This window comes from Crotalus tigris, unplaced genomic scaffold (genome assembly GCF_016545835.1).
Source record: "Crotalus tigris isolate CLP2741 ecotype Arizona unplaced genomic scaffold, ASM1654583v1 scf7180000024338.4412243, whole genome shotgun sequence".
Taxonomy (NCBI): Eukaryota; Metazoa; Chordata; class Lepidosauria; order Squamata; family Viperidae; genus Crotalus; species Crotalus tigris.
In genome coordinates this window covers 1,386,944-1,414,691 of record NW_024100508.1, presented here as the reverse complement: position 1 = coordinate 1,414,691, position 27,748 = coordinate 1,386,944, and the positions used below count along the sequence as shown (strand labels likewise).

At 40.8% G+C, this 27,748-nt stretch overlaps 1 protein-coding gene across 2 annotated transcripts; it reads left to right on the top strand.

Moving 5' to 3' along the window:
* Positions 1-357: 357 nt before the first annotated feature.
* Positions 358-26,687, top strand: IL20RB (interleukin 20 receptor subunit beta). Of its 2 annotated transcripts, XM_039325577.1 has the most exons (7): positions 365-689; positions 5,472-5,598; positions 10,063-10,253; positions 15,576-15,700; positions 21,438-21,588; positions 22,730-22,875; positions 24,343-26,687. In XM_039325577.1, exons 1-7 carry the CDS (start codon positions 632-634, stop codon positions 24,469-24,471), a joined length of 927 nt encoding a protein of 308 aa, XP_039181511.1. In that variant the 5' UTR covers positions 365-631; the 3' UTR covers positions 24,472-26,687. The 2 variants fall into 2 exon arrangements, with proteins under 2 accessions (XP_039181512.1, XP_039181511.1); XM_039325578.1 differs by lacking the exon at positions 5,472-5,598 and having other exon boundaries at positions 358-689.
* Positions 26,688-27,748: the final 1,061 nt, after the last annotated feature.

Below are 27,748 nucleotides of genomic sequence, written 5' to 3'. Positions count from 1 at the left end.
TCTGGCCGCCTGTTTGCAATTCAGTCCCTAAATCTGCCATTAGGCCTAGGGTATCATGGGAAGGATGATGAAACAGTCAGAAACATATATAAGATTAGGAAAAGGGCGTGGGCCTTATGTTGGGCACTTGCCATAGATGTAACTGAGACTGTCAGTGGGTAAAGCAGAGCAAAAACATAAAAGGGTTGGAATTTCCCAACACCCTTGGAAATAAAAACTTCCACTCCGGAATCTGGAGAAACTCAGTCACTCTTAAAGTCAGTTTCCCCCTAGGTTGTTGATTGCACCATCAACAGGCCTCAACTGCCAAGTGTTCTCTTCCCTCCCTCTCACGAGGTCAGTTGCATAACCTGTAGGAAAATACCAGAATGGAGTTGCCCAAACCTATTATTGAACCCAAACTCTAGCCACACCTTTCCAAGCAATGCAGATGAATATGGAAAAGGAGCAACAGCAGCCGTCGGCACTGCCTTAGATACAGACGGTAGCACTTGATATCCTGTAGGGTCGACAAAGGAGGCGGTGCATTCAACATCAAGCAACCTTTTTTGAGTATGGAGTTGCTCCTGAGGCAGGAGCAGAAAATGCCGGATCTGGTTATACCTTGGCAAGGTCCCTAAACCGCAAGGAAATGGCCATATGCTTCCTCTTGATGATCTGCTTTATTTGGATGCCATTTTTCACTTCAGGTATGTGGTGATAACCCCAATTCAGGCAGGCCCTTAAAGCAAAATAAAGGAATGAAGTAATATTTTTAGGAGTGTGGATTTAGAGCAAAAGAAGTCAGAGTTATTTTTGAACAGAGTTGCAGAAGTTCAACAGATCTTTAGTAGCTCAGTTCAGGAAAAACCGGATACGAAGAATAGGTAATGCCGATCCAGCTTTCTTAACCAGATAAGTTTTTTCCAGCAACCAGATTTAGGGATGAGGAAAATAGTTTTGTTGTTTGTAATATGAAGCTCTTTGGACAACATTAATGTGTAAAACCGTGAATCTCTTAATATTTAGAAACAAGTATTTCTACCCATTATTCAAATAGAATTGACATTTGGGCATTGGTAAAAAAAAGAACAGAATAACCTGATAAATTGATAGAATGATGAATATGCACTGTATTAATTTCAGCAGATTTATGCTAGATATGTTTAAATCTAGACTAGTCTGCCAACAGCTAAGGACAAAATCATAAGACTTAGCCTTCATGTATATCATAACACAGGCTGAGAATAATGTTTGTATCGTAATGTCATTTCCTGTGTTATCGGTTGTGGGAAGAAGTGGAATACCTTAGAACTGTGGGTCAATTGTGATTTTGAGGCAGGAAACAGGATACAATGGGATTAGGGAAAATTATCTTTCAGCTTGTGTATAGTGTTTGATGTTGGATTCAGTCTGGAAGTGTCAGCCCAAGGCTGCCCAGCGTCATTTTGGAGCTAGGTGGCCTCAGTTAATAATAAATAATAAACAAGATTGCCTCTTCTAATTCCAAAGGGATAATATGCAGTTCCAACCACATTATTCCAGTAAATGGGGTAGGAAATATAACTAATCTTTTGACTTATTTTATTTATTAAATTTATATGCTGCCCATCTCACTGTCATCTAATCTGGGCATCTGACAGAATCATTTGTTTAGCGACTGTTCAAAGTTACAAAAGCATTGAAAAAAAATGACTTACAACTAGTCCTTGCACTAATGACTATTGTGCCATCCCCATGATCACATGATCAAAATTTGAGTGCTTGGCAACTGGCATGTAAATACAATGGTTGCAGCATCCATTATGGCCCCATTCCTGTGGAACACTCTACCATTGGAGGTGAGAAATGCTTCCATCCTTTTGGTTTTCTGGAAGGGTATTAAAACTTGGCTTTGCTGCTTGACCCTGAGGGGGGCAGTCACCACTGGAGGTAGTTAACAGAAGAAGACCTCATTCATCCCTGTGCCATCCGAATCCTGGTTTTTGTACAGTTTTAAAATTTTAATTTCTTTATTTCAATTATTTTTCCCTTTGTCCTTTATAATCTATAAGTCACCCAGAGTCACCTTATAGGGGAGATGGGTGTTATGGAAATTTAATAAATAAATAATGCTAGCCCTAACCTACATGATTCATAGAAATCGCAGCGATTCATTTAACAACCATGGCAAAAAAGGTTGTAAAAGTGTGACTCACTTAACAATCATCTTTCTGAGCAATGGAAATTCTAGTCCCAATTATGGTCATAAATCAAGGACTACCTGTAGACAGTTACACATTCTTGGCAATAAGAAGAATATCAACAAGAGCCGAGGTGGCGCAGCAGTTAGAGTGCAGTACTGCAGGCCACTTTAGCTGACTGTGTTCAGCAGGTCAGCGGTTCAAATCTCACTGGCTCAAGGTTGACTCAGCCTTCCATCCTTCCGGGGTAGGTAAAATGAGGACCCAGATTGTTGGGGGCAATGTAAATGCTTACTGGTGTACACCGCTTAGAGCAGTGGTTCTCAACCTGTGGGTCGGGACCCCATTTGGGGTAGAACGACCATTTCTCGGGGGTCGCCAAACAAGGCTGTCCGCCATTTTTCCCCCTTTTCTTTGGCCATGCCCCTGGCACCCGGTGATGTATGAGTGGTAGGGGGTCACCACAACATGGGGAACAGTATTATGGGGTCGCGGCATTAGAAAGGTTGAGAACCACTGGCTTAGAGAGTGCTTGTACTTAAAGCGGTATATAAGTCTCATAAATAAATAAACAATCAGAAACTGCAAATAGCATTGTGTTGCTCTTTTATGAAGTGTGCTGCCTCTGACAGCCATCTATTTCTACCTGATACTAGGGACAGTCTGGATCAGGGGTCATCAAACTTGGCCCTTTTATGACTTGTGGACTTCAACTCCCAAAATTCCTCAGCCAGGCATGCTGGCTGAGGAATTCTGGGAGTTAAAAGTCCGCAGGTCATAAAAAGGCCAAGTTTGAAGACCCCTGGTCTGGATTTTTGGCATGCATGGCTATGGCTGGGAACAATTCGCTTCTGAAATCATTCCAGCTCCATTTTTCAGGCCAACCTGGTCGGTGACTTCTAGTCTCCTAAATGAGAGCATCCTGCTGCCCACAAATATAGTGAAAAAGGCTTCATTCCATCACAAATACAGAAGTGAGATTATTGCTATTCTGACAACATTTAACTGACTGGACCTAAAATATGGTCATTTTGTCCAAACATCCCAGATAGGCATAAACTTGGAGACAGATAGTCCCACAGTTAACCATGACTTATACTATGAAGGGTTTTATAGGTGACAACCAGGATCTTGAATTGCACCCAGAAGCCAAATGGCCAACAATGCAGCTTGTATAGCAATAATGACACTTGGGCAGAGCAAAATGTGCTCCTGCTGTTCCATTCATGAATCTACTGTAGCTTCTGGATGGTCTTGAAGGGTAGCGTGCATGTAGAGTGCATTGCAGTAGTCCATTTGCAAGGTGACCAAGGCATGAAAACCATCTGAAGGGTCTATTCTCTATTGGTTGAGGAGGAAGCATAACATAATGTTTTTGCTATGGCTAGGAAATTCACCCCTTTTGAAGATTGAGAGAAACTGGGCCCAGCCAGTGTTTGATTCTATGTAAGGTATATTCTTTTGCTTTTATGCTTCAGGGTTAGAATATTTCAGATTATTCATAGAGTTGCCAGCATTAGCATAGATAGATTATATTATCAATCTAGATTGGGTTTGAATAAGGTAATTTCCTATGTCCTGAATAAGAACCATAAATAAACAAACAAAGAAAGAAAAATAAAGGGTTTAAATGGGGCAATTTCCTATGGCCTGAATAAGAACAATAAATAAATGGTTTCAATAAGGTAATTTCCTATGTCCTGGTTAAGCACCTTAAATAATAAAATGTTCACTCATAGATTCAGATACACAGACAGTTAGACTATAGGATTACCCACCCCAAATTATTGTCTTTGAATTGTGTTGGGACTGAAATGTTCAGAACTTGTGAATTAATCAGTTGCTCATTATCTATTTGGATTATTTCTGCACCAGAGACCTGATTTTCTCCAAAGAAAGTTGAGAAATGTAATTTATACATTGGATGGCATATGTGAATGTTTTGCAAATATGGATCCTCTGTTGTTATAGTTGGAAATGGCTAGGAGGTGGTCATCATTATGGAGAGCAGGGTAGGAATCGCCATCAGCAGGGCTGGCATATGTAGACTACAACTATGTGCTCAGTCAATAGGTGGCAGTAAAGAGGCCCTGAAAGTACTTTGGCGCTATCAAGTGGTCATGCAGATGTTGGCAACTTAAATATTCTACTTCTATAACAGAATCTTAGCAGTGATTAGCACTAATCACAAACACTAAGAATCTTTGGGGGCAAACTACGATACACATTTGCAACCTCATTCTATTTGGCTAAGGCAGGATGAAGGATATAAACAATCTATACTTACACTGCATAAACTATGGTTTAATACAATGTTTGAATATAGTTGCTGACTTTAGAAGAATACACTCATACGTTACTGAACTGCCATCTTAAGTGAATGTAAAAGGGATGCATCTCTATACGCAGGAGCACATAAAATGTGTACTGGGAAAATGTAAAATTCTGACACTAGGAATATACCTTGAAGGAAGATATTTGAACTATGGACAAAAACAATTTATAAGTTTAAACAAAAGTGAATTGATGCAAAGTCTTCCCCATTCTTTAGTAATGTACAAGATTTGATAAGACTCTTTTTCTAACCTGCATCTTTTAAAATATTAAATATCTGATGATTTTTTCTAACCTGCATCTTGTAAAACAAATACTAAATTACATGCCATTTAGTTCAAGTTCTATTAAAAGCACAATTTGGGATATATCTGCTAAGAAATAAATTCCACTGAGTCCCCATGTTCTTACTTCTAGCTAAGTCAGCATAGCCTTTAAGCTTAACTAATAAACTCCTCTGAGCAGTTAGTGATAATAATTACAGGTAATTCTCAACTTAAAAGCGTTTTAGTGACCATTTGAAATTACAACAGCACTGAAAAAAGTGACATGATTGTTTTTCACTCTTACGACCATTGCAGCATCCCCATGCTCATATGATTCAGATTTGGATGCTTGGATGCTTTGAATCCCCTTTGGCGACCTTCTGACAAGCAAAGTCAATGGGGAAAGCCAAATTCACTTAAAAACCGTGTAATTAACTTAATAACTGCAATGATTCGCTTAACAACTGTGGCAAGGGAAGTCATAAAGTGGGGCAAAATTCACTTAACAGCTGTCTCACTTAACAACATAAATCTTGGGCTTAATTGTGGTCGTAAGTCAAGGTCTACCTGTACACCTACATCTAGTAATTGATTATTCAGTAATAAAGGATCTGATGTGATATCCTAATAGTAACCTCATGTCTCTAATCTGTGAGATAATTTCTGGTTTTTTCTCTTTATATGTCATTTTGATGATCCCTACATAAAGCTGCCTTACTAGCACCTCCTCAGAATATTACTATTCTGTCCACCAATATGAAGCACTTTCTGGTTTGGAGTCCAGTTGCGGAGATTGCACCTGGTGAGGTTGTAAAATACTCAGTCGAATTTCAAGGGTAAGTTCTTATCTCATCTTGAGTACTGATTGTCTAAAGAAATCTCAGCATGACTGATGCTAAATATGTGTGGCTAGACATTTTAAACTTATACCAGGGGTCTTCAAACTTGGCCCTTTTATGACTTGTGGACTTAAACTCCCAGAATTCCTTAGCCAGTGTGCCTGATTGAGGAATTCTGGGAGTTGAAGTCCACAAGTCATAAAAGGGCCAAGTTTGAAAACCCCTGACTTATACCAACAAAATATGTTGGACTAAGGTACAACTGATCACATCAGCTGCAAGTAGTAGAAGTAACAGTCCCACAAATCCAGATTACAAGATAAAGGAAAGCTATACTTTTTTGCTATACTCAGTATAATAGTAAAATAATAATGAGGAGATACCACAGAGGTTTATGAAGTTACGTATGCTATGAAGAACATGAACAGGGTGAATTGTTCTCCATTTCTTTCTGTATTCATAGTAGATGGTTGCCTAATGGGATGTTCAAGAGAAATAAAAGGAAATGCCTCACATGGTGCCAATTTAATGAAATTTGGTTCCATAAAATGTGGTTGAGGGCCACCATTTTTTTTTTTAAAAAAAGGAAGGTAAGCTAAGGTTCTTTCTTTGTTGACAGTTACAATGCCCAAATGGTTTGGCAATCCCATGTTGTCCCTTGACCACATAATGCTGACCTTAATTTTGTCTTCTATTTATAGTTTTAAGAAGTCTTAAACTCCAGTTTTTATGTACCACTTTACTTTTCCATAATTATTGAACTGACCATTGTTTGAGAAAAACGTTGACTGGTTAAGCCTTTAATCTGATTCAGTAGGCCTGTTACTAGAAAGGCTATCAGGGTGAGATAACTTTTTCCACTAGGCATTTCTGTTGTAGGAAGGACAGGCATCTAGGAAAGAAGGAAAAATGTGTTAACACAGCCACAAAACCAGCAGTGGCATCCTCTGTCATGTCCACCCATGCAGTAAGTTCAGAAAAGTCCACTGAGAGAAATGTGAAAGACGTTCTCCAACACCCTAACAATTAGGTAGAAAAATAGGAACCTTTTTGACCAAAGAAAGCTTCTTAGAAATGACAAGGCAAATTTTTACACAAGATTAGAAGTATCTTATAGTATGTGCGTGGAGGATGGATTGACTTGTTCCAAAAGTCAATTTTGGAACAAAATTCCTCCTAATCAGGGTACAAATGCAGGAATATAAGATGGAAAAATCTCCTAAAACAGTAGACTGTATCATTTTAGACTACTGGAGAGTGATATCCTTTTCTTTTACCCCTTAACAAACCAATTAGAAAAACATTGGGAGAAAATTCTACAGAATAACAGGCTTGGAAGGGATCTTGGAGGTCTTCTAGTCCAACCCCCTGCTCAAGCAAGAAACCCTATACTATTTCAGACAAATGGTTGACCAGTCTCTTGAAAGCCTCCAGTGAGGGAAGACTTAGCTGGAGGCAAATCGTTCCACTGATTAATTGTTCTAATTGCCTTGAAATTTCTCTTTAGTTCTAGGTTGCTTCTCTGCTTGATTAGTTTCCATCCATACTGGGAGAAAATTCTAAACCAGATCCCTGTCTACTAATCTTGTTTTCCACTCCCAAGGAATTTAAGAATAGCATTTTGAATGTTCTATCTGCTCTTTGGAGTGATGGAATTTCTTTTCCCACCTTAAAGCTTTGCCAAGGCATTCTGTTGCATGTATAGGCAAGCTAGACATGCAATAGTATTGCAACAAATTAACACATGGGTGGTTGGACTAGTATCCCCTGCCAGGTTTACGCGCCTTTGGGCTTCATCACATTGTAATGCAGATGTGTGGTTGCTGGTTGGGGTGGAAGAAATGCTTTTATCCAGAAGGGAGATTCAACTACAATCTTTACATTCTCCCTTCTCTGTGACATGAATAAGCATGGCGACCCTGGGACAGGTGGAAGCCCAGATAGATTATCACCTTTAGGTGGTTCTCTGGGCCATCCAGTGCAATGTGCTTTGTTCTCATACTTGAAGGCTGTTGCTATATCCTCAACAGTAAACAGCTCTTCTCTGTTTCAGGGCAAAGAGGGTGGGTGGTTGAGATTTTTGTCAATAACATCTTTATGGCAAAATGAATTCTCTTTTGAATTTTAACATCTCAGACATGTAAGCCCTTCATGGCATGGGTCCAAATTACTCGAGGGACCATCTCACCCCATTGGGTTGGCCAATCCCATTGTGCTAGCAGAGGAGACATGCTGTAGGCCCCATCGGCCATAGTATTCCAGCTGGGGGGTGGGTCCAGGAGAAGAGCCTTCTCTGCCGTTGTGCCTGCCCTTGGAACATCTCCTCCTGGAACATCTCAGGAGGCTTCAACCCTCCTGACCTTCCATAAGAGCCTAAAGACCTGGCTTTGCCAGTTAGGTTGGGGGCTCCAATGGAAAGGTTTTACATTGGGGATGTTTGGTAGATTAATAATCTTCTCCCCCATCTTCTCATCCTACTCCGTCCCTCCCCATCTTTTAATTTTGGCCTCAGAAATTGGATCTTTACAGTATTTTATTTATGTCTTTTAGGTTTTGTATAGTTTTTATCTTTTTAAGATGATAAGCTGCCCAGAGTCACCCCTGTGGTAAGATGGATGGCCAGTAAATTTTACAAATAAATAAATAAATCATAGCCCGAAAACTGGGAAAATACATAGGAAGAGAGAAGGAAGAGGATGAGAAGCAAATTTAGAAAAAAGAGGCAAATTTAGAAAGACTGATACGAACATACATTGTTATACATAAACACACATTATGCTAAAGTGACATTTAATTTATTTATTTATCTATATCTCACTGCTATTTTTTACAAATAACTCAGGGTGGTGAACATATCCAACCTACTTCCTTCCTCCTATTTTAGCCACAACTATCATGAAGTGAGTTGGGCTGAGAATGACTGGCCCAAGGTCACCCAGCTGACTTTCATGGCTAAGGCAGGACTAGAACTCTCAGTCTCCCACTTTCTAGCCTGGTGCCTTAACTACAACGGCAAACTGGCTCTTTACATAATTTAACATTAGCTTAATGTGTGAGAATCTGGTTTTTGAAAATTATCATGACTTAATTTAGGACTCATCTACCTTGGGTAGACTGAGTATATCTATGGATTATACTTTAGGCCAGTGATGGCGAACCTTTTAGAGACCCAGTGCCCAAACTGCAACCCAAAACCCACTTATTTATCACTGGGTGCTGGGTGGGCAGGGCCGCGGTGATCATGGCAGACTGGGTGGGCGGGGCCAGGGCAGCAGGAGCCAGTCCCTCGCCATCTCCGGGGCACAGCATGCGTGCCCACAGAGAGGGCTCTGAGTCACACGTGCCATAGGTTCACCACCACTACTTTAGGCTAATAATAACAAGAGTAATAATAAAATTTTTAGCTGAAAGGTACAAATCTTGTGGTCTTCCAGATGTAGTAAAATTAATGTTTCCAATAGCTCTAGGTAGCATTAACCAATAGTGAGGAAATTTGGAATTGTAATTCAGCTGTATTTATTTATTTGTTAAATTTGTATGCTACCCGACTCCACACCAAGTGGATTATGGTTCAGAAGTAAACACATACAGATAGTCCTCAAACACAATTGAGCTCAACATTTCTGTTATTAAGTAAGACATTTGTTAAGTGAGATTTGCCCCATTTTACAACTTTTCTTGCCATAGTTGTTCAGTGAATCACTACAACTGTTAACTTAGTAACAAGGTTGTTAAGTGAATCTGGCTCCCCCATTGACATTGTTTGGGGGTCACATGACCCTGGGACACTGCAACCGTCATAAGCATGAGTCAGTTGCCAAGTGTCCTGAATTTTGATCATGTGACCGGGGATGCTAAAATGGTCGTAAATGTGAAAAATAATCATATGTCGCTTTTTTCAGTGCTGTTGTAACTTTGAATGGTCAGTAAAGAAACTGTTGTAAGTCGAGAACTTCCTGTATTTAAAAAAATATATATCTGGAGTGCCATGAGTTTGTTTTTCTTCTATTAGATCCATGAACTGGAGCCAGTTACAAGAGAAAGGCTGAAAGCTCTATCCTTAGGCTCAGAAATGAGTTACTATACTTATTTTCAGCGTACTATAAGCCATCTTTGCCTACTAGAGATTAGATATTCTAACAGCCTAAAGATTGTTAAAGGATTAAGGATTTAGAATTAAATCTCTTTGGTTGGCTGCACATGAGCCACTCATTAATTGATGTGTCCATTTATGAATTTTTGTACAAACATCCAGGGATACCTAATCTCAGAGCTGCATTGCAGTTACAAATTTTAGGCAGGCTACCAAGGAAATGATGTTGCTTATGAGCTGGCCCTTGCTATTTTATTTATTATATTTATATGCCACCGAGTCAAGTGACATTTTTTTGAGGCAATGTGAAGAAGGTCCTTTGTTCTCTGCATAGAAGCTGACTTTGTTTTTTTCCTAACTATATCTAGAGAATATGAGAGAGACTATGCCAATGACAGCTGGATTCCCATTGCAGAATGCACATATGTTAGTGTTACTCAGTGTGATATCACAGAAGACATATCGGCTACTGTGCCATATAATCTACGTGTTAGAGCATCTATGGGGACAGAGGCCTCCCTCTGGGCCACACTCAATGGCTTCTTCAATCGTGTCACAAGTAAGTCCCCTGTTAGGAAATCTCACAACCCAGCACCTGTCTGGATGAGCCCAGTCTTGATCCTTGTTTTGTTGATATCAGGCCCAGCAATAATTTAAAGCAGCTGCATTGGGTGGGGCAGGATTTTGTAGCAGCTTTTCTGACTGGAATTGAGGCCTTAAAATTGTATTTAGGTTATGATTCAATCTTCCTCAGTGGGAACTAAGCTTTTTAAGCCACCGTTCACATTCAGATTCAGGAGAGTGCTTGGGAACAATTAATCAGAAAAGATAAGTCAGCATAACAGAGTAAGGACTCTATTTAAGGAAAAGGCAGCTGAAATAATGCATTTTAAGAGTCAGTTTACTCAGTGGAAAGAAGAAAGGACTAATATTGACCATATAGGAAGGAATTCCGCAAGTCTTGTGGGCCACATGTTGCTACATCCGTTCAGCATAAAGTGCCATTGCAGTTATCTTGTCTAGTTAGAACCAGAGCACAAGTAACAGATTATTTATTACTACAGAAAGCACCTGGGGGCAAATACAACATTCAAACAACCCCGGAAACATTTCAAGTCCAAGCAAGATTGCTAACTTCCTGGCTTTAATGATAGAACTCAGCTGCTACCCCACTTTAGCACTAAGGAATTTCTCCAGCATGATAAGTGTAGAATCCACCGGATGGGTAATTTCAGCCTTCCTGCTGAGAGACTAAGTCAAAACTTTAACCACGCCTCCCTCTGGGTGTGTCTTCCCAGTTATTGACTTAGGCTCAGTAGGGTGCAGAAATTCTGGCTCCTTAGTTAGACTAGGTTAATTGGGTTTTTAATTGAATTTAATTCCTTTTTTCAGATTTTAAATTGAACTATTTTCTTACTTTTTAACTTTGGATTCATTTGGCTAAATCTGCGTTGGTTATTTATTCGGGCCTTTTGGCTTCGAGCCTAACAGGCCCATGAGAAAGCTGCAGGCCATTCTCGGGTGGGGCTTTCAGCCCAATCGAGAGGATCAGTGGGAGTGTGGACCAGCCGACCAGCTGGCTTGCGGCCAACAGAGTTTTTTCTGGAGTCTCACAGACCGGAGGTTTTATTCTTCGTCGAGGCCATGAGGCTCTATCTGCAGCTAGCAGTTTTCAGATCGCAGCAGAGGCTGCACAACAAACTGCAAGTGACTTTTACGAATGGGGGGAAGAGGGATTTGCTTGATTTGGCGAATTTCTAGAAGCTTTTCCCTAGCAGGGGCTTCGCTAATTCTCTTCCCCTTCTTTTTGACTGGTCGTCACTTTAAGAGTCGTTGTAAGGGCACGGCCGCCATTTTGGCCCGCGTGATAAGTCGCGGCTGCCATTTTGAGAAGATCATCAGGTGCAGTCGCCATTTTGAGAAAGTCATCAGGCGCAGTCGCCATTTTGAGAAGGTCAAGGCGTGGCCGCCATTTTGTAGGGACCTTGCGTTCCTCTGTGATCTATTGGGGCCTGCCTTGATTATTGCCTGTGCCTGCTGTGTCAGGCCTGTATCCGGGGGGAAACATTAACATTATCTCAGAATAACTCGGAGTGTTATCAGGAGATCTAAGTGTGGTTGCCTCGTTGTACTTGTATTATTATTCTAACTACTCATTGAGGTCAGGTGCTTATCCTTAATACCTGTAATATTGCTATAACTCCTCATTGAGGTCCAGGAACTTATCCTTAATACCTGTAATATTACTATAACTCCTCATTGAGTTCCAGGTACTTATCTGGTGTGAGTGGAGCGAAGGAATTTTATTTCAGAACCACCGGTTCCAATTAGTCTGTGGCACTTTGCCACAAGGCCTAGACAGACAGTTCTAGGGAACTGTCTGGCTGTCCTTTGCCATTGCTGTTGTTCGGATCTGCGTGTTTGGGTTCCCCCCACGTCTGGATATCTCTTACCTGGATTGTCCAGATTACAATGGCAGACAGTTCTTCGCCCCAGGCATACCAGGGCTCTGGTATTTCCCTCGCACAAACAAATTGTAGATCATCTGATTTGGATGCGGGGGGAGAGAAAAAACGCCAAGATGAGACACTTATCCATCAACAGACCCAAAGGCAGCCGGGCGAGAGGCCACGGGGAGACATTAGGCGCTGGAGAGGGAATTCTCCAAAGCCCAAAGGCTCAGGTCCAGTGAAGCTGAAGTGGTTTCCCCCGTTCCATTGGACACTTCTCCATTTGAGTCTTTATTTGCGTCTTCCCAGGATGCCCTCGAGCAGGGTCTCCCCAGGGGGAAACTGAACAGGATGGTCCCCCTTGCTCCTCATCCTCATCTTTTAGAGGCATACTTGCACATCCCCAAAATTCCATCATTGCAGGTTCCTGCGGTTTTATTACGAGCACCGGCATTGCCAATACAGGGCTCTTCCTTTTGGGTTCTCTTCTGTCCCTGGGGTCTTCACAAGGATTGGGCAGATGCCAGTGCATGTGCAAGGCTATCTGGATGATAGCCTAATGCAGTCCAGCCCTTTCCAGTCAGCTAAGTTAGACTTGGAAATCACGATACGTACGCTCAAGGAACCTTCCAGGCTCACCTTGACTACTTACGCCAGTCTATCCGGTTGGGGTGCCCGCCTTCAGACTTATCTGCCTCAGGGACAGTGGTCTCGGTCAGATCTAGACCACAACATAAATTGGCTCGATCCCAGAGCCATCCACTTATCACTCTGCCGTTTTCCTCCCTAGTGTCAGGGAAGCATGTCTTGATCCTGACAGTCAAGATTGCAGCCAAGGCTCACGTCAACATCAGGGAGGGACACGCTCACTCAAGCAGGAGGTCCTGAATGTAGGCCCGTGAGCAGAATCCACCCTGGGTTCCATCGCGGCGGAGCACATATCGGGAGATGCAAATCCACAAGCAGATTCCCTGAGCAGGTCATAGTAGACCACTCGGGTGGCGCCTGGAACCAGTATTGCTCAGGGAAATTTCGGGTAGATTTGGTCATCCGCATCTGGATCCCTTTGCCTCCCCGATGAATGCCCACCTCCCAGGTTCTTCACCAAGTTCCGACACGGGGGGGGGGCGGAAGGAACGGATGACCTCTGGTGCAAGAGGCCGGGGAGGGGGTACTGCCTTAGGTTCTTTCTCCCCTTCCGTTGTTACTGGCAACCATCTGCAAGCTGATTCAGGAACAGGCGGAGGTAATCTCAGTTGCCCCACATTGGTCATGGCGTCAGTGGTTTGACGATCTTGTGGATTAGCGCTCTCGCCACTGTCGAGAATTTCCCCGGACCGAGTGGCTCTCAGCCAGGGGATTCTTCAACAGCTTGATCCACAGCGGTTTCAGTTGGCCTCTGGCATTGAGCGGGAAACTTTAGCTAGGTAATCCTATTCATTTGGGGTGATCTCGATGATCCAGGCCTCAAGGTGCCCCTCGACCTATAGGCACTTCGGCACGTGGTGCAACTAAGCAACAGATCAGTCAGTCTTCAGTAGTCATTCCTGTCATATTGGAATATCTGCTGAAAGGTTTAAATAGGGGCTTATCATCTATCACTATCAGCAGGCAAGTTACGGACTTGTCAATGGGTCTTACCTGTGACAACCTGGTTCCTCTATCACAACACCCGGTGGTTAGTATGTGGCTGAAAGGGGTGGTTAATGCTAGCATACCTGTGGTGCACCGCTATCCGTCTTGGGACTTGCCTAGGCTGTTACAGTGTTACCTCTCCTCCGCTCGAACCTCTTAAGTCTAGTTCTTTTCATTTTCTGTCCTTGGAAGTGGCATTCCTCGTAGCTATCACTTTGCACGGGAGGATTTCGGGATTGGCCTCATTCTCAGCCAGGAGTGATCTGCCTAATTTTTATGGAGAGGGTGGTCCTTAGATGGGACCCTCTCTTCCCTCCAATGATTAATACATGGTTTCATAGGTCCTAGGATCTGGTTCTTCCAAACTTGTACTACTCCTTCACATTGTCTAGAAAGACAGTGCCGTAGGTTGGATGTGCGCAGGATCCGCGACACTATGTCAAGCAAACCTCAGTTTTTTCGCAAGTCAGAGGATTCGTTCATGTCCCTTGGCCATCTGCCACGGGTCAGTGTGTCTCCTCCTTCGACCATTGGTAGGTGGATCAGAGCATGTATCGATCTGACTCATCTTTCTCAGCCACTTCCAGTTCCTACACACGTCACGGTTCACTCGACGTGTAGCACAGATGCATTAGCAGCCTGGTCTACTCAGGTTTCGATCGAGGAGATCTGTAGGGCAGCAAGGTGGTCCTCCTCTTCTTAATCTGTCAAATATTACAAGATTGGTAGGTTTGCTGCGGCAGATGCTGCATTTGGTAGACGGGTTCTACAACAAGTATTTCTTGTTGTACACATGCCTAGACTTTCCCTCCCTGTAGGGACTTGAGCGGCTTTGGTATGTCCCATCCGGTGGATTCTACACTCATCATGCTGGAGAAGGGGCGTTGTCTTACCTGAATGCCTTTTCTCAGCATGATGATGTAGAATCCACACCCTCCCTTTGAGACGGTCTAAGCAGGCGTCATGGATTATTGGAGCCGTTGCGCCAGACTTCGTCATGGATTCTTCGCCTCATCAATAACTGGGAAGACACACCCAGAGGGAGGCGTGGCTAAAGTTTTGACTTAGTCTCTGAGCAGAAAGGCTGAAATTACCCATCCGGTGGATTCTACATCATCATGCTGAGAAAAGGCGTTCAGGTAAGACAACGCCCCTTCTAACAAAAAATCAGGAATAGGTTAGGAGAAGTAGAGGATCTTGCTTTAAAAAAATTCAGCACACTTTCATTAAATTGAGGGGTGTCCTCTAATTAAGGGCTGGATTTACTCCTGATAAATTCTTGCCTTTGAATTCCCTCCCTCCCTCCCTTCCCAGAGTATGGGACTTTTTCTGGATCATACATTTCATCAGATGTTCAGTAGTCTCATATCTAAAAAAAACTAAGTAACTTCCCAAACAAAACAAAACCAGCCCTGCTCCAAATCTCATTAGATTTGGTAATCTTGCAAGATGACATTAATTTTGAAGCATTTCTTACATTCATTTAATAGGGAACTAGTATCTTTTGTGAAACCAGGGGATGCCTGAGACTCACAATGTTGAGTTGATAATACCTGCTATAAAATGTACCAACATAAGATCCGACCACCTATTTTTAGATCCATGTCCTTCGTGGTTGGTCATAGCCACATGGTCAGGTCCATGTGGTGGCAAAACCATTCCTCCCCTGAAGGAGACAGTGGTTCAGTCCTTCCTCAAGAACCCATTCTTGGACCCAACAGTTCTGAACAATTTTTGTCCAGTCTTCGTCCCTTTTTCCACCTACTGAATATGTGAATCCCTTTCCCTTTTTATAGCATCCCTCATTCCGCCAATGTTGACTGTCACCACTGATGGATATCACTTGCTAGCAGAACTAGAACACCTGGGGCCTGCCTTTGACTTCTGGATATTTTACTGGAAGAAGGGCCCAGAACCTGCGGTAAGTTCTGATCTTTTTTCTGATTTGCAATTGTTTGTTTAGATGGATTGAAAGGCAGGAAAATTTCTGTACTCATCAAGGTTGAATCACTGAGCCATCCTGAGCTTTGGCTGAAACTCTGAATGCTCTTAGGAGATAGCATCGCCGTGACTCATCTGCCTTTCTTTGTGATTTCCTGTCATATACTGTTGTCTGCAGAAGCATGGGATCACTTTGGTTCCTGCATGTGGCAATTCAGCTATCGTGTTTGGAAATATGAGCATATTCACCTATGGTCAGCCTTCTCAGGTAGACCAGACAGGAAAAATGACCAGATGAACTAATTCTATTTTATTGAAAGGCTACATTAACAGAACCTTGAAAGTCTGAAAGTTCAAAATGTTCACCGTCTCTTTTACAGCAGTGGTGGTGGAGGAAATCCCTTTCGAGCCTCTTTCTCTGCCCGTTCTCAGTTTATGACAGGTCATTTAGTGACCATTTAAAGTTACAACGGCACTGAAAAATGTGATTTATGACCGTTTTTCGCACTTATGACCATTGCAGCATCCCCATGGTCATGCGATCAAAATTCAGATGCTTGGCAACTGGTTCATATTTATGATTGTTGCAGTGTCCTGGGGTCATATGATCACTTTTTGCGATCTGACAAGCAAAGTCAATGAGGGAGCCAGATTCACTTAACAACTTTATTACTAACTTAACAACTGCAATGATTCACTGAACAAATGTGGCAAGAAAAGTCGTAAAATGGGACAAAACTCACTTAACAAATATCTCACTTAGCAACATAAATTTTGGGTTTGATTGTGGTCATAAGTCAAGGGCTACCTGTATGCAGTTGCGGGCTATGCCCTCTCTTATTTGACCATTCCCTAACCAGCATCTCTCCCCTGACCCCCATCTCCGAAGGTCATTCCCACATATCATTACACCTATGTGCAACCATTATCAAAACATGCTTTTGAATCCCACTGCCATTGCAGAGTCCTGGTGGCACAGTGGTTAGAATGCAGTATTGCAGGCTAATTCTGCTGGCTGCCAGCAGTTCGACAGTTCGATTCTCACTGGCTCAAGATTGATTTAGCCTTCCATCCTTCTGAGATCAGAAAAATGAGGACCCAGATTGTTGAGGGCAATGTATTGACTCTGTAAGTCGTTTAGAGAGGGCTGTAAAGCACTGTGAAGTGGTATATAAGTCTAAGTGCTATTGCAATTACTTTTCCCATTTATTATATATGGGAATAAAAATATTAATATTAAGCAAACTCACACTGACAATCTGTGTAGTTAGCCATGGTTTTCCCAGTTCTAACCTATGGCTCTGAAAGCTGGATCGTCAAAAAGGCTGAGGAAAAATGTACACCTTTGAATTTGGGACTGAAGAAAATTGTTAAGAGTATTTTAGAATTGCAAGAAGTACAAATAGTTAAACATCAGATAAAGTGAAACCAGGCAGCTCCTGGGAAGCATTAAGAAGGAAGTTGAATGTTTATATCAAAAACAAACAGCACAACTTATTGTTAATGGAGGTCTTTCGGAGGTTTTCACAATAGAGAAAGGTACTAGACAGGGGTGTCCTTTATCGCCATTGTTGTTTGTTTTAACATTGGAAATATTATTGATCAAAATTCGAGAGTCTCAGGAAATTAAAGGAATATATGTTAATAAAAAAGAATATAAGTTGAGAGCTTTTGCGGATGACTTGGTTGTTACTTTGTCGCAACCTGATTATTCTGTAGTAAACTTATTACAGTTGATTCACCATTATGGTTTGGTCTCGGGTTTTAAGATTAATGTAAATAAGACTAAAATTTTACCTAAAAATATGTCGAGTCAGGAGAAGCAGATTTTGGTTAACTCGACGGGTTTTGAGATTGTTAATAAGGTAAAATATTTGGGGGTGATGCTGTCTGTTTCTAATGTAAAATTATTTAAAAACAATTATGAAAGGTTGTGGGTCGGGGTACAGAAAGACTTGAAGAACTGGGAAAAGCTGCAATATCCCTCATGGGAAGAATTGCAGTGATAAAAATGAATATTCTACCCAAGTTTCTTTTTTTGTTTCAAATGTTACCAATTTTGAAAAATGAGATTAATTTAAATGAGTGGCAGAAGGGTCTCAATAAATTTATTTGGGCAGGGAAAAAACCAAGGGTTAAGTTCAAAATTATGCAAGACTTCCGTGAGAGGGGTGGACTCAAGGTACCAAATTTGAAATTATATTATGATGCGGTGGTTTTAACATTAATTAGTGACTGGGTAAATTTGACAAACTTTGAGATACTTTATTTAGAGGGATGGGATTTACTTTATGGGTGGCATGCCTATTTAATATTTAATAAAAAAATAGATTGGGCTTTTAAATCTCATATTTTAAGAATTTCTTTACTTAGGATTTGGAGAAAATATTATAAAAGTGATTTTAAAGTACCATTATGGGCTATACCTTGGCATGCGATAGAAGGAATAAAAAGAGGGGTTAAAATGGATATGGTGACTTATAGACAGTTACTTAAATGGGATGGACAAAACTGGCAATTAAAATCACGGGAAGAATTAGCACAAGAAAATTTTACTTATTCTTGGTTCCAATATAGGCAACTATTAGATAGATGGAAGATGGATTGCAAGGTGGGTTTTCTTAGAGAAGATGAAAATCTTATTAAGCAACTGAAGGATCAAAGACAAACCCACATTAAGAGAATTTATGGGGTTTTAGTTGAATTGGACTCAGAAACGGAACTAATTAAAGATTGTATGATTAGATGGGCGCAGAACTTTGGTGAGCCAGTTTCATTGGACACCTGGGAAACTATTTGGGTGAGAAATGTCAAATTTACTCAAGCACAGAATTTAAGGGAGAATTTTTATAAAATGTTTTATAGATGGCACCTTGATCCACAAAAAATGTCTTACATGTACCCTGACGTGCAACCTAAATGCTGGAGATGTGGTTATAAGGAGGCTTCCTATTATCATATTTGGTGGTCATGTAGAGAGATAAAAGCATTTTGGATCAAAATATGGTGGAATATCCAGAGAATTTTTAGAAGGAGGGTAAAATTTACTCCGCAATTATTTTTGTTAGGTATTGTTACAGATTGTGATACAAAGGAGGTTGTATTGATGTTAAATTTGATCACAGCCGCGAGGCTGTTAGTTGGACAATATTGGAAGAAGGAATCTTTGCCTACATTGCAGGAATGGTTTTTTAAAGTAGCTTATCTGGCGGAAATGGCAAAGATTTCGGCTTTCTTAAAGCAACAAACGCAAGAGAAGTTTTTTGCTATCTGGGACAAATGGATAAAATTTATACAATTTAGATTGGGTATACAAAAATATCATATAGCTTTTTCATAAGTTTTATTTTTATATATATTATAGATATCTTTTTTATATATATAAATATAAAGTTTTTAATTTAATTTTTATTTTTTTTTTATTTCTTAAGCCTATATTCTGCTCTGGGAAGCTCAGGGGGGGGGAAGGGAGGGTTTTTGGGGGGGGTGTGGGGTGGGGGGTTTTTTTTTTTTTATATGTATTGTTTAATTTTTTTTTCTTTTGTATATGTTGTTTTTTGTTCTGTATTGTTCTTGTTTTTCTTGTAAAATTTATAAAACTTTTAATTAAAAAAAAAAAAAAAAAGAAGGAAGTTGAATGTTGAATATTTTGGATATAAAATGCAAAGGCAAGAGTCATTAGAGAAGAGCTTGCTGTTTGGAAAAATCAAAGACAATAAAAAGACAATAGAAGACTAGATAATAGCATTGATGACACAAATAGGAGGTTATAGGGGCTCAAGGAAGCAGGCACAGATAGACCATCCTGGCAAACTGACATCCTTCAGATCACAAGGAGTTAGAAGCCACTGAAACATCAAAGAGAAACATCAATGCATAAATATAAATTTAATTTGTAACATTCTATGTTATTAGTTGAAATTGAAGAAGAGGCTTTTCTACTGTACTTGCAGAACCCAAAGTCACCTGGCTGCCTGGTCAAAGAAGCCTCTGAGTATAGCTTTCTTCTTATTGGGACCTATTGACTATATTTGCTATAAGGTTCTCAGGAGAGAGTCAGGTCATGCTTTTAATTTCTGGCAATGTCCGAAAGAATTCCAGGAGAATTTCAGGAGATTTAGAGAGAAACTAGAACCAACCCCGACTGCTCTTTAGAAGGCCAGATCCTGAAGTTGAAACTCAAGTTCTTTGGCCACCTAATGAGAAGGAAGGACTCTCTGGAGAAGAGCCTAATGTTGGGAAAGATTGAGGGCAATAGAAGAAGGGGACGACAGAGAATGAGATGGCTGGATGGAGTCACTGAAGCAGTAGGTGTGAATTTAAATGGACTCCAGAAGATGGTAGAGGACAGGAAGACCTGGAGGAACATTGTCCATGGGGTCGCGACGGGTCGGACACAACTTCGCAATTAACAACAAGAACCAGCTACTTGGTGCTGCTTGTAATGTTGGACCAGAAAGAAATGGTTTCATGGGTGGGAAAGCCATCAAAATTAGACCAAGGGGTCCTTGCCAAACATTCAAGTTGTGGTCTAATTTAGGAAACCCAGTTGGATCCCTTCTTTATTGGTATTTTAGTGTGGATGTCAATGCTACTAACATCAGATGTTCTTGCTTTGACAAAAGATGGAGATGCAGCCATTTTTCTCTATTGCTTTTAGAGTTAGTTGATGCTGGGAGGGGGAATGTGGATGAGACTCCAGCTAGTCATAACAATAATAATTCAGCTGTGGGAACCCAAGGTCATTGGGCCCAGAGTTGATAGAGTTTTGATGGGCTGGAGAGCTCAAGCTAATTGGGGAATGTGATTTATGACTGTATATTGGAGGAGGGAATTGTGCTTTGTTACTTTGTATCCAGGGGAGGGGAATTTAATTTCTGGTTTCAACTATATATTGCTGATACTTTGTTTTTCGAATAAAAGATTCTTTAATGTAAACAATGCCTCGAAGTTCTTTTGAAGAGTTTTATCTGTTGGAACCATGACAGTGGTGCTAAAACATTTTTTATAGGCCGCATGCATGGTTTAGGCAGTTGGGTAACCTGAATTTGCCTACAAACTTCTTCACTCCTTGTTCCCGTTCTAAACCTTGAGGTTGAATCTCATACTCAAAATACATATAGTCCTTGACTTATAATGACAATTGAGTCCAACACTTCTGTGGCTAGTTTCTGGTTTAATGTCATGGTTCCGACAGATGAAACTCTTCAAAAGTATCTTTTATTCGAGAAACAAAGTGTTGGCACTACATAGTTGAAACCAGAAACTAAATTCCCCTCCCCTGGATACAAAGTAACAAAGTGCAATTCCCTCCCCCAATAAACAGTCATAAATCACATTCCTCAATTAGCTTGAAGCATGGGCTTTCTCCCCAGCTCTCCACCTGCCAAAACACTATCAGCTCTGGGCCCAATGTCTTTGAGTTCCCACAACTAAGTTATTATTGTTATGACTAGCTGGACTCTCATCCCTATTCTCCCCCCCCCAGCAGCAACTAATTCTAAAAGCAATAGAGAAGATGGCTGCATTTCCATCTGTTGTCAAAGCAAGAACATCCGAGGTTAGCAGCATTGACATCCAGTGTGATTGTTTTCTTGTTTAGCAACAGGGATCTTGGGAAGGGTACACCAATCTAGTTAAGCAGATTGGTTTCACCTAACATGTGGAAATTCCCTTCAGCATATATTTGTTTTTCGTTCCATATTTTGCACACCTAGGTTTACCGCAAAGTGGTGAGAGAGAGCACCACCACTGTCCATCTGGAAACAATGGAGGCTGGAGCTGAATATTGTGTTAAAGCTCAGACCTACGTGGAAGCTATCAACAGGAGCAGCAATTTCAGCGAGGTGCAGTGTGTGAAATCAGAAGGTGAGAACAAAGTGAATACAAGGGGTGGGATGGACTCACAGATTTTGCTAAGCTGTTGACTGCATGGACTCTCCAGAGCAGAATTTCTCAACCTTGGTCACTTTAAGATGTGTGCTAGGAAATTCTGGAAGTTGAAGTCCACACTTCTTAAATCTGTCAAAGTTAAGAAATGCTGCTCCAGAGGGAGCAAAGCCAAAAGATTTAATTATCGCGGGGAGGATTGAAGGGAGGGGGGGGCTAATTTAAAGGGTAAAATTATTGTTGTAGTATTAAGCCTCGTAAGACCTTAAAGAGTCCATTGCACCCCATAAAGCCCCACCTTGCTCCCCAAATTGTGCCCTCTTTCTCCCTTTTGAGGGATTTTAGAGGCAAAACGAGTACCTCTCTTAATTGCCTCTAAATAACTTTCTCAAATGAAGAAAAAGACAAAACGTGTTACAGCCATTCTTTCAAATGATATTATACTGTTGTTGCTTATCAGCCACCTGGTTCCCTTGAGAAGGCACAAAAACAAATGGAAGACCCTAGGGCCTTGGGTGTCCACATGGTTTAATCATGGTTTACTGAACCACATTTGGTTTATAAAACAATCATCCATCTTGGTTTGCAAAACATAATGGTTGGGTTTTCATAGCCAGTTATAAAAGGGAAGGGGGTTTATAGGCTCTTTCAAATAAATGATGAATCATAGACATAAACACAGCTTTTATGGTTATATAGTCCTACCTTTTCAAGTTAGGACATTCACATTCACAACTAGAACATCTCAGCAAACAGTTGCCCAGCTTCTGCCTGAAGATCTTTATAATAACCCTGCTAACCCAGTAACTGTTATTTGTGTGACCTAAAATTTTCTCTCTGAGGCTCTCCAGACAAATTCTCAGTGAATAGAAATTCTGGATTGGATAAATTGATCTGGGAAAGGTTTGCTAATAATACATGTCCAAGAGATATCTGCAGAAGAAACTTACTCAGGTGAAAATTTGGAGAATGCTTAAAAGCTATTGAGAACACTGATTGCAAAATGCACCTATTCTGTTTGTTTGTTTATATTATTTTTTTATGCTGCCCATCTCTCTGTTTTTAAACATGTTCAATGCAAAGCCTTCACTGAGATATTGATATTTTCTTTTGCCTCCAGATGCCAAAGCCATACTATTGACCTTTGCCCCACTCTTCCTGGTTACTTTTTTTGTGGCTGTTTTGGTCCTTCCTTTTCTTGCTTGGAAAACCTGTCGGATCTGCCAGTATTCCTTCTGTCCAGATGAGGTCCTTCCAGATACTTTGGTAAGAAGCTCTGCTCGGTGTTTCATTTGTGCTTCTGAGCTCATCTACCTGAGGTCCAAGATACCTTGCTATTATTTTTTAAGGATATGTCTTCAAGACACAGCTTTCATCTACTTCCTTGCACAAAGCGGAGCCGGTTCCATTTCATATTTCTCCCATTCAGTGTTGAAATGTAGCCTCTATCTATCTCCCAACACAAACTTTGCTACACTGTATGCATGATCAGCAGCAGTTCAGCAGCAACTGGTTGATGGAATATGATCAGCTCCTATTTCTTGCTTTTCGCATTGTGATATGGGTACACCCCCCCTTCTAATCCCATTTGGCAACTTCTCTCAATATCCATTTTATCTTGAGCAGCAGGTGTGATCAGGCACCAATGTTGGACAAAGAGGTAATCTATGAATAATTCATGGGTTGTTGAGGGGGCACAGCACTGCTTGATCTGTTTGGTAAGTGGTGGTTTCCCAGTAAAGCAGGAAATCCACCAATTATTTCCTTCAACTTATCTCCACATTAAAATTGTCAGGACAGCATTACTTACTGCCTTCTTAAGGAGGCATAGTAGAAGTCAGTGGGCAGGAAAAGGCAAATTATGTCATCTCACAAACTGGAGGAAGACTTGTTAAACTAGCTACCTGTATGTTACTTAATAGTGTTATACTGGAGAATGTGTACTTTATAAGTGTAGGTTCTTCTGCATTAATAGGAGTTTGAGGTATCCTTGCACTCGCTGAACTCGGTTGTTTTCTTGCAGATATTTCATTACCCAAACTAGGCCACATCATCAGTGCTGCTGATGTTACCTAATTTGGGTAATGAAATGTCTGCAAGGAAACAACCAAGTGTTTTAATAGCATTTATAGCCCACATTTTTTCTACGAAGATACTGTATTGTCCTGTTTTCCTGAGAATGTATCTGAAATCCCATTTAACAGACATCCTAACTTGTATCATTCCAGTCCAGGCTGTTGATACTCAAAGTTTTCACCTTCTGAAAGGATTCCCAAGATGGTTGGGTATTGAGGGATCTCTTTGGATCAGTTTCCAACCTGGTTTGGCCAACACAGGATTTAGGTTGGTGTAAGGTGGGTGGTTACATCAACAGAGCAATTAATGCTAGGCATCAAAGATAAGTTATAGAAATTTAGAATGCAAAATACGCAAAATAGCAAGGCACTTGGAACAGAATATGTATAGTTTTATATTTATATTGTATAGCTCAAGTTGGCTTTTTCCAAATCCTTTGGACAAAGATTTACAGAATTCTCAGCTTTTGAGCTAAGAATTTTGGAAAACGTAGTGTGATATATCTTAAGTACAACATCTGGGGAAAGTTGTGGTATTGCATTGTATTTATATTAGAATGTTAGGTATATCATCTTCTCTGTGGGTAAAGCTGATTTCTACCGTAAAAAGGATGTTTCTAGGTATTCTGCTCCACTTAGCTTACCTTTTCTCTTCTAGAAGCTAACAGCATCACCTGCTAAGATACTAAAGGACAGGGGAGAAGATATGGAGAAATGTGATGAATCAGTGCAAGTGTTGCCTTCCGAAGAGGTTTTGCTTCATTTTTGGATCCATGAAACTCTTTAATATCACCCTGAAGACACTAATTGCAAACCGAGATTAGCAGTCTTGCTCTCCTTCTTGACACACAAGGTTTCTACTGAGAAGGACAGATTGCACAAAGATGGGAACCAAAATAAATATGGTATCAGGAACAGGTCACAGCAGCCTGGATTTCTTCATCCTTACTTGACAGAGAAGTGTAGACAGGTTGCGTGGTGAAAACAGACCATCTTCACAATTACTTACTGAATTACTGTCTATTTACTTGGGATGTAAGGCCCTTGACCTGATTCCATTCCTCTGTTGTTGTTTTTGGTTCTTTAGAAGGGTAATATTGGAAAGAGGCACAAGTCAGTTTTACAGATCATGCTTGCAAGCAAGGAAAAACAGAAATAGTGGGAAGCATTTTGTCAGTAGTACAGTATACTCCTCTGTAAGAAAGCAAGTTGCATGAAGTGGATCTTTTTGGAATTATTTATTACAATCCTTGTTGGCTTTAGCCACAGGTCCTCAAGTATTCAGAAAGCAATGGTGATCTAGATGCTACTATATTTCCACTACTACAGGGAGGCCATCAATGAGAGCCTGAAACTCAGAAATTTGGGTTGAGATTTAGTGGATCGTTCAATCAATTGTTCAAAGAAACGTTCAATCATAATCATTCCTAGGCATTATGACCTACTGGAAAGATTCATTGTGATACTGTCATTACACATATAGCTGCAAATCAGCACATCTAGATAAGGTCCTCTTTTTCATGTATGAGTTCTAAAATCAAATACAGAACTCATTAACTCATGGCTATCTGGCTGGCTGTATTTTGGAGCAAGTTCTTCCTTTTCCAGGTTCCTAGATAGCTGTCTATTTCCAACGGCCAAATTCATGGCTGTTTTCCATAAGCTGAAATGCTTACTGCAGAACTGGAATTCAAAGTTTGGAAGCTTTCTATTCCTGGATGAGATTTTAAATCAGTGGTTCTCAACCTGTGGGTCGGGACCCCATTTAGGGTCAAATGACCATTTCACGGGGGTCGCCAAACCACACTGTCCGCCATTTTTTTCCCTTTTCCCTAGCTGTCCTACTCCCTCTTATTGGTGGCCACACCCACTTGGGGGTCACCACAACATGGGGAACTGTATTATGGGGTCACGGCATTAGAAAGGTTGAGAACCACTGTTTTAAATGAAAAAAAAAGTTTGGTCTTTGCTTGTGCTTTTTAACAATGCAGGCACTGAAATGCTTAAATGCATATTTTAAATACTGAGCTGAGCTTTTATTTACTTTGTGGCTGTAGATGTGAATTTTATTTCTATATTTACAGCTTGATCACTCCTAAGATTTTTTTATGGCTGCAAATATGTGGGAAGACATCAGATAATGCAAAATTATGGGGCTGGGAGGGGAACTAAGCTCTGGCAAATTCACATAGGTTGAGTAGCTTGGTTCTCACTTCACACTAAGCCATAATGTGGTTTGTTTAGCTTTGGCCTATTGCATTGTGAAAATCCAGTGTTGTCTTATAGATAGCTTATGAGTTAGCGTGAGCTGAACTTATGCATAGTATATCCAACAATTCTAGCAAAATGAGATTGTATGGCGATGTCCAAAGATCCTTTTAAGATTTGCTAAACTTTTCACTTGCGTGTCTGCCTGTACCTTTAACAAGTGCACAAAAGACAGAATCTTAATCAGCCCAGCACTTTGTGTCACTGGCTCTGCAGGCAGGAAAAAAACTGCACCAAGAAAATCTTGGTCTGTCATGCAGCTATTAAACAACAGTCTTCATCTATTAAAAAACAAAGGCAAACTGTTACAGAAGTTTCAAGGAAGGTTGAAGGGGGACAGTTAGAAATTGTAGCTGATCTTTCTTCCCCGTCAGTCAGTTATGTCTGTCGTTAAGAAAATGGAAATGTTAGAATTGCTATGAACCTGGCTGCCTGGTTCAAGAGCAGTGTGTTGCAATAATACAACAGAATCAGGATATGTGATTTATGATTTGAAAGTTAGATCTGATTTAAATATATACAAAATAGTCCCTAAGTATGCATTTGGTATTTACAATGGATTTATGGCAACTTTTAGTAATGTAATATAAATTTGACTGATGTGTGCCTTTTTTATACTGTAATTTAGTGTAATTCAGTATACCTGTTAATTCAGGCAAAAAGAATGTATAACTAATTCTCAGTTTATACAATCACAATTGGAACTTGTTGCTAAACAAGGAAGTAGTTAAACAAGCTGCATCCAATTGTATCTTTTTTGATGCAATCATTAAGCAAATCTGGCTTTCTCCATTGACTTTGCTGAAAACTCCTAATAATTTTAAAAGCCTAATATTTTAAGGTGTGCAACTTGCCAAGGGTAGGAGAACATTTATTCTAAAATAGACCACATTATTTTAGAGATTAGACAAGCGAACAGAAGTCTTAGTTTTACACATCCTAGTCATTCCCACCATAAATTTCAGACAACTCAAGTTAGGGAAGGCACACATTTTAAACATACCACGTGGTTGCATAGAGGAGAGAGAGAGAGAGAGAATCACTATTTCTTATTTTCCCTTTTAAGTACCTTTATTTAGCCAAATTGGTTTCCCAGCAAAGCCCTAAGCAAAGTCTATTTTTCTTTCATACACTACACAGTCGAAATCTCCTTGTGAGACTTCTTTCCTAACACAGTCGAAGTTTCCTTGTGAGACTTCTTTCCAAACACAGTCGAAGTCTCCTTGTGAGACTTCTTTCCTAATACAGTCAAAGTCTCCTTGTGAGACTTTCCAAACCTAAAGGGCACTACACAGTCGAAGTCTCCTTGCAAGACTTCTTTCCTAACTTTGCTTTGCTTACAGGGCCTTACCAGCTAGTTGCCCAAATCCATTTTTTTTTTCATTCACTCATTCCATTTCATTTTCACACACTCTCCCTTTTCCCTAACAAAAGGTTCTGTGCTCTGGCCAACCCCCATGCTGTCCAGGTTCTGCCAATCAAACAGATCCTTTCTGCAGCTAGGAAAGACCAGAAGGAGCAAAATCCAATTGTGAGTGTCTACAATAGACTTTATGGTCTCTGTAACGGTTTGAGGATCCACACGAAAGGTGGCAGTATCCTTTTTCCAAACAACCAAATCGGACGGGGAGAAAGGGGTGTGGGTTAAAATGTGTCCTGTCTGGCCCCTCGGTCGCCCGGGTATGGGCCTGTTCAACAAGGGGGCCATGAAGGTCGGTTCAGGGTTATCTAAGGGAGGCTGGGGGTCCAAGTTGACTTGGGTCGGGTTCCTCTGTCTGGACAGTTCGGCCCAGCAA

Excerpts from the sequence above, each read along its gene's own strand:
- IL20RB (XM_039325577.1), top strand. The coding sequence starts at position 632 with ATGGCCATATGCTTCCTCTTGATGATCTGCTTTATTTGGATGCCATTT. Across the intron at positions 10,254-15,575 it reads CTTCTTCAATCGTGTCACAA|CATCCCTCATTCCGCCAATG; the intron begins GTAAGTCCCCTG and ends CCCTTTTTATAG. Across the intron at positions 22,876-24,342 it reads AGGTCCTTCCAGATACTTTG|AAGCTAACAGCATCACCTGC; the intron begins GTAAGAAGCTCT and ends TTTCTCTTCTAG.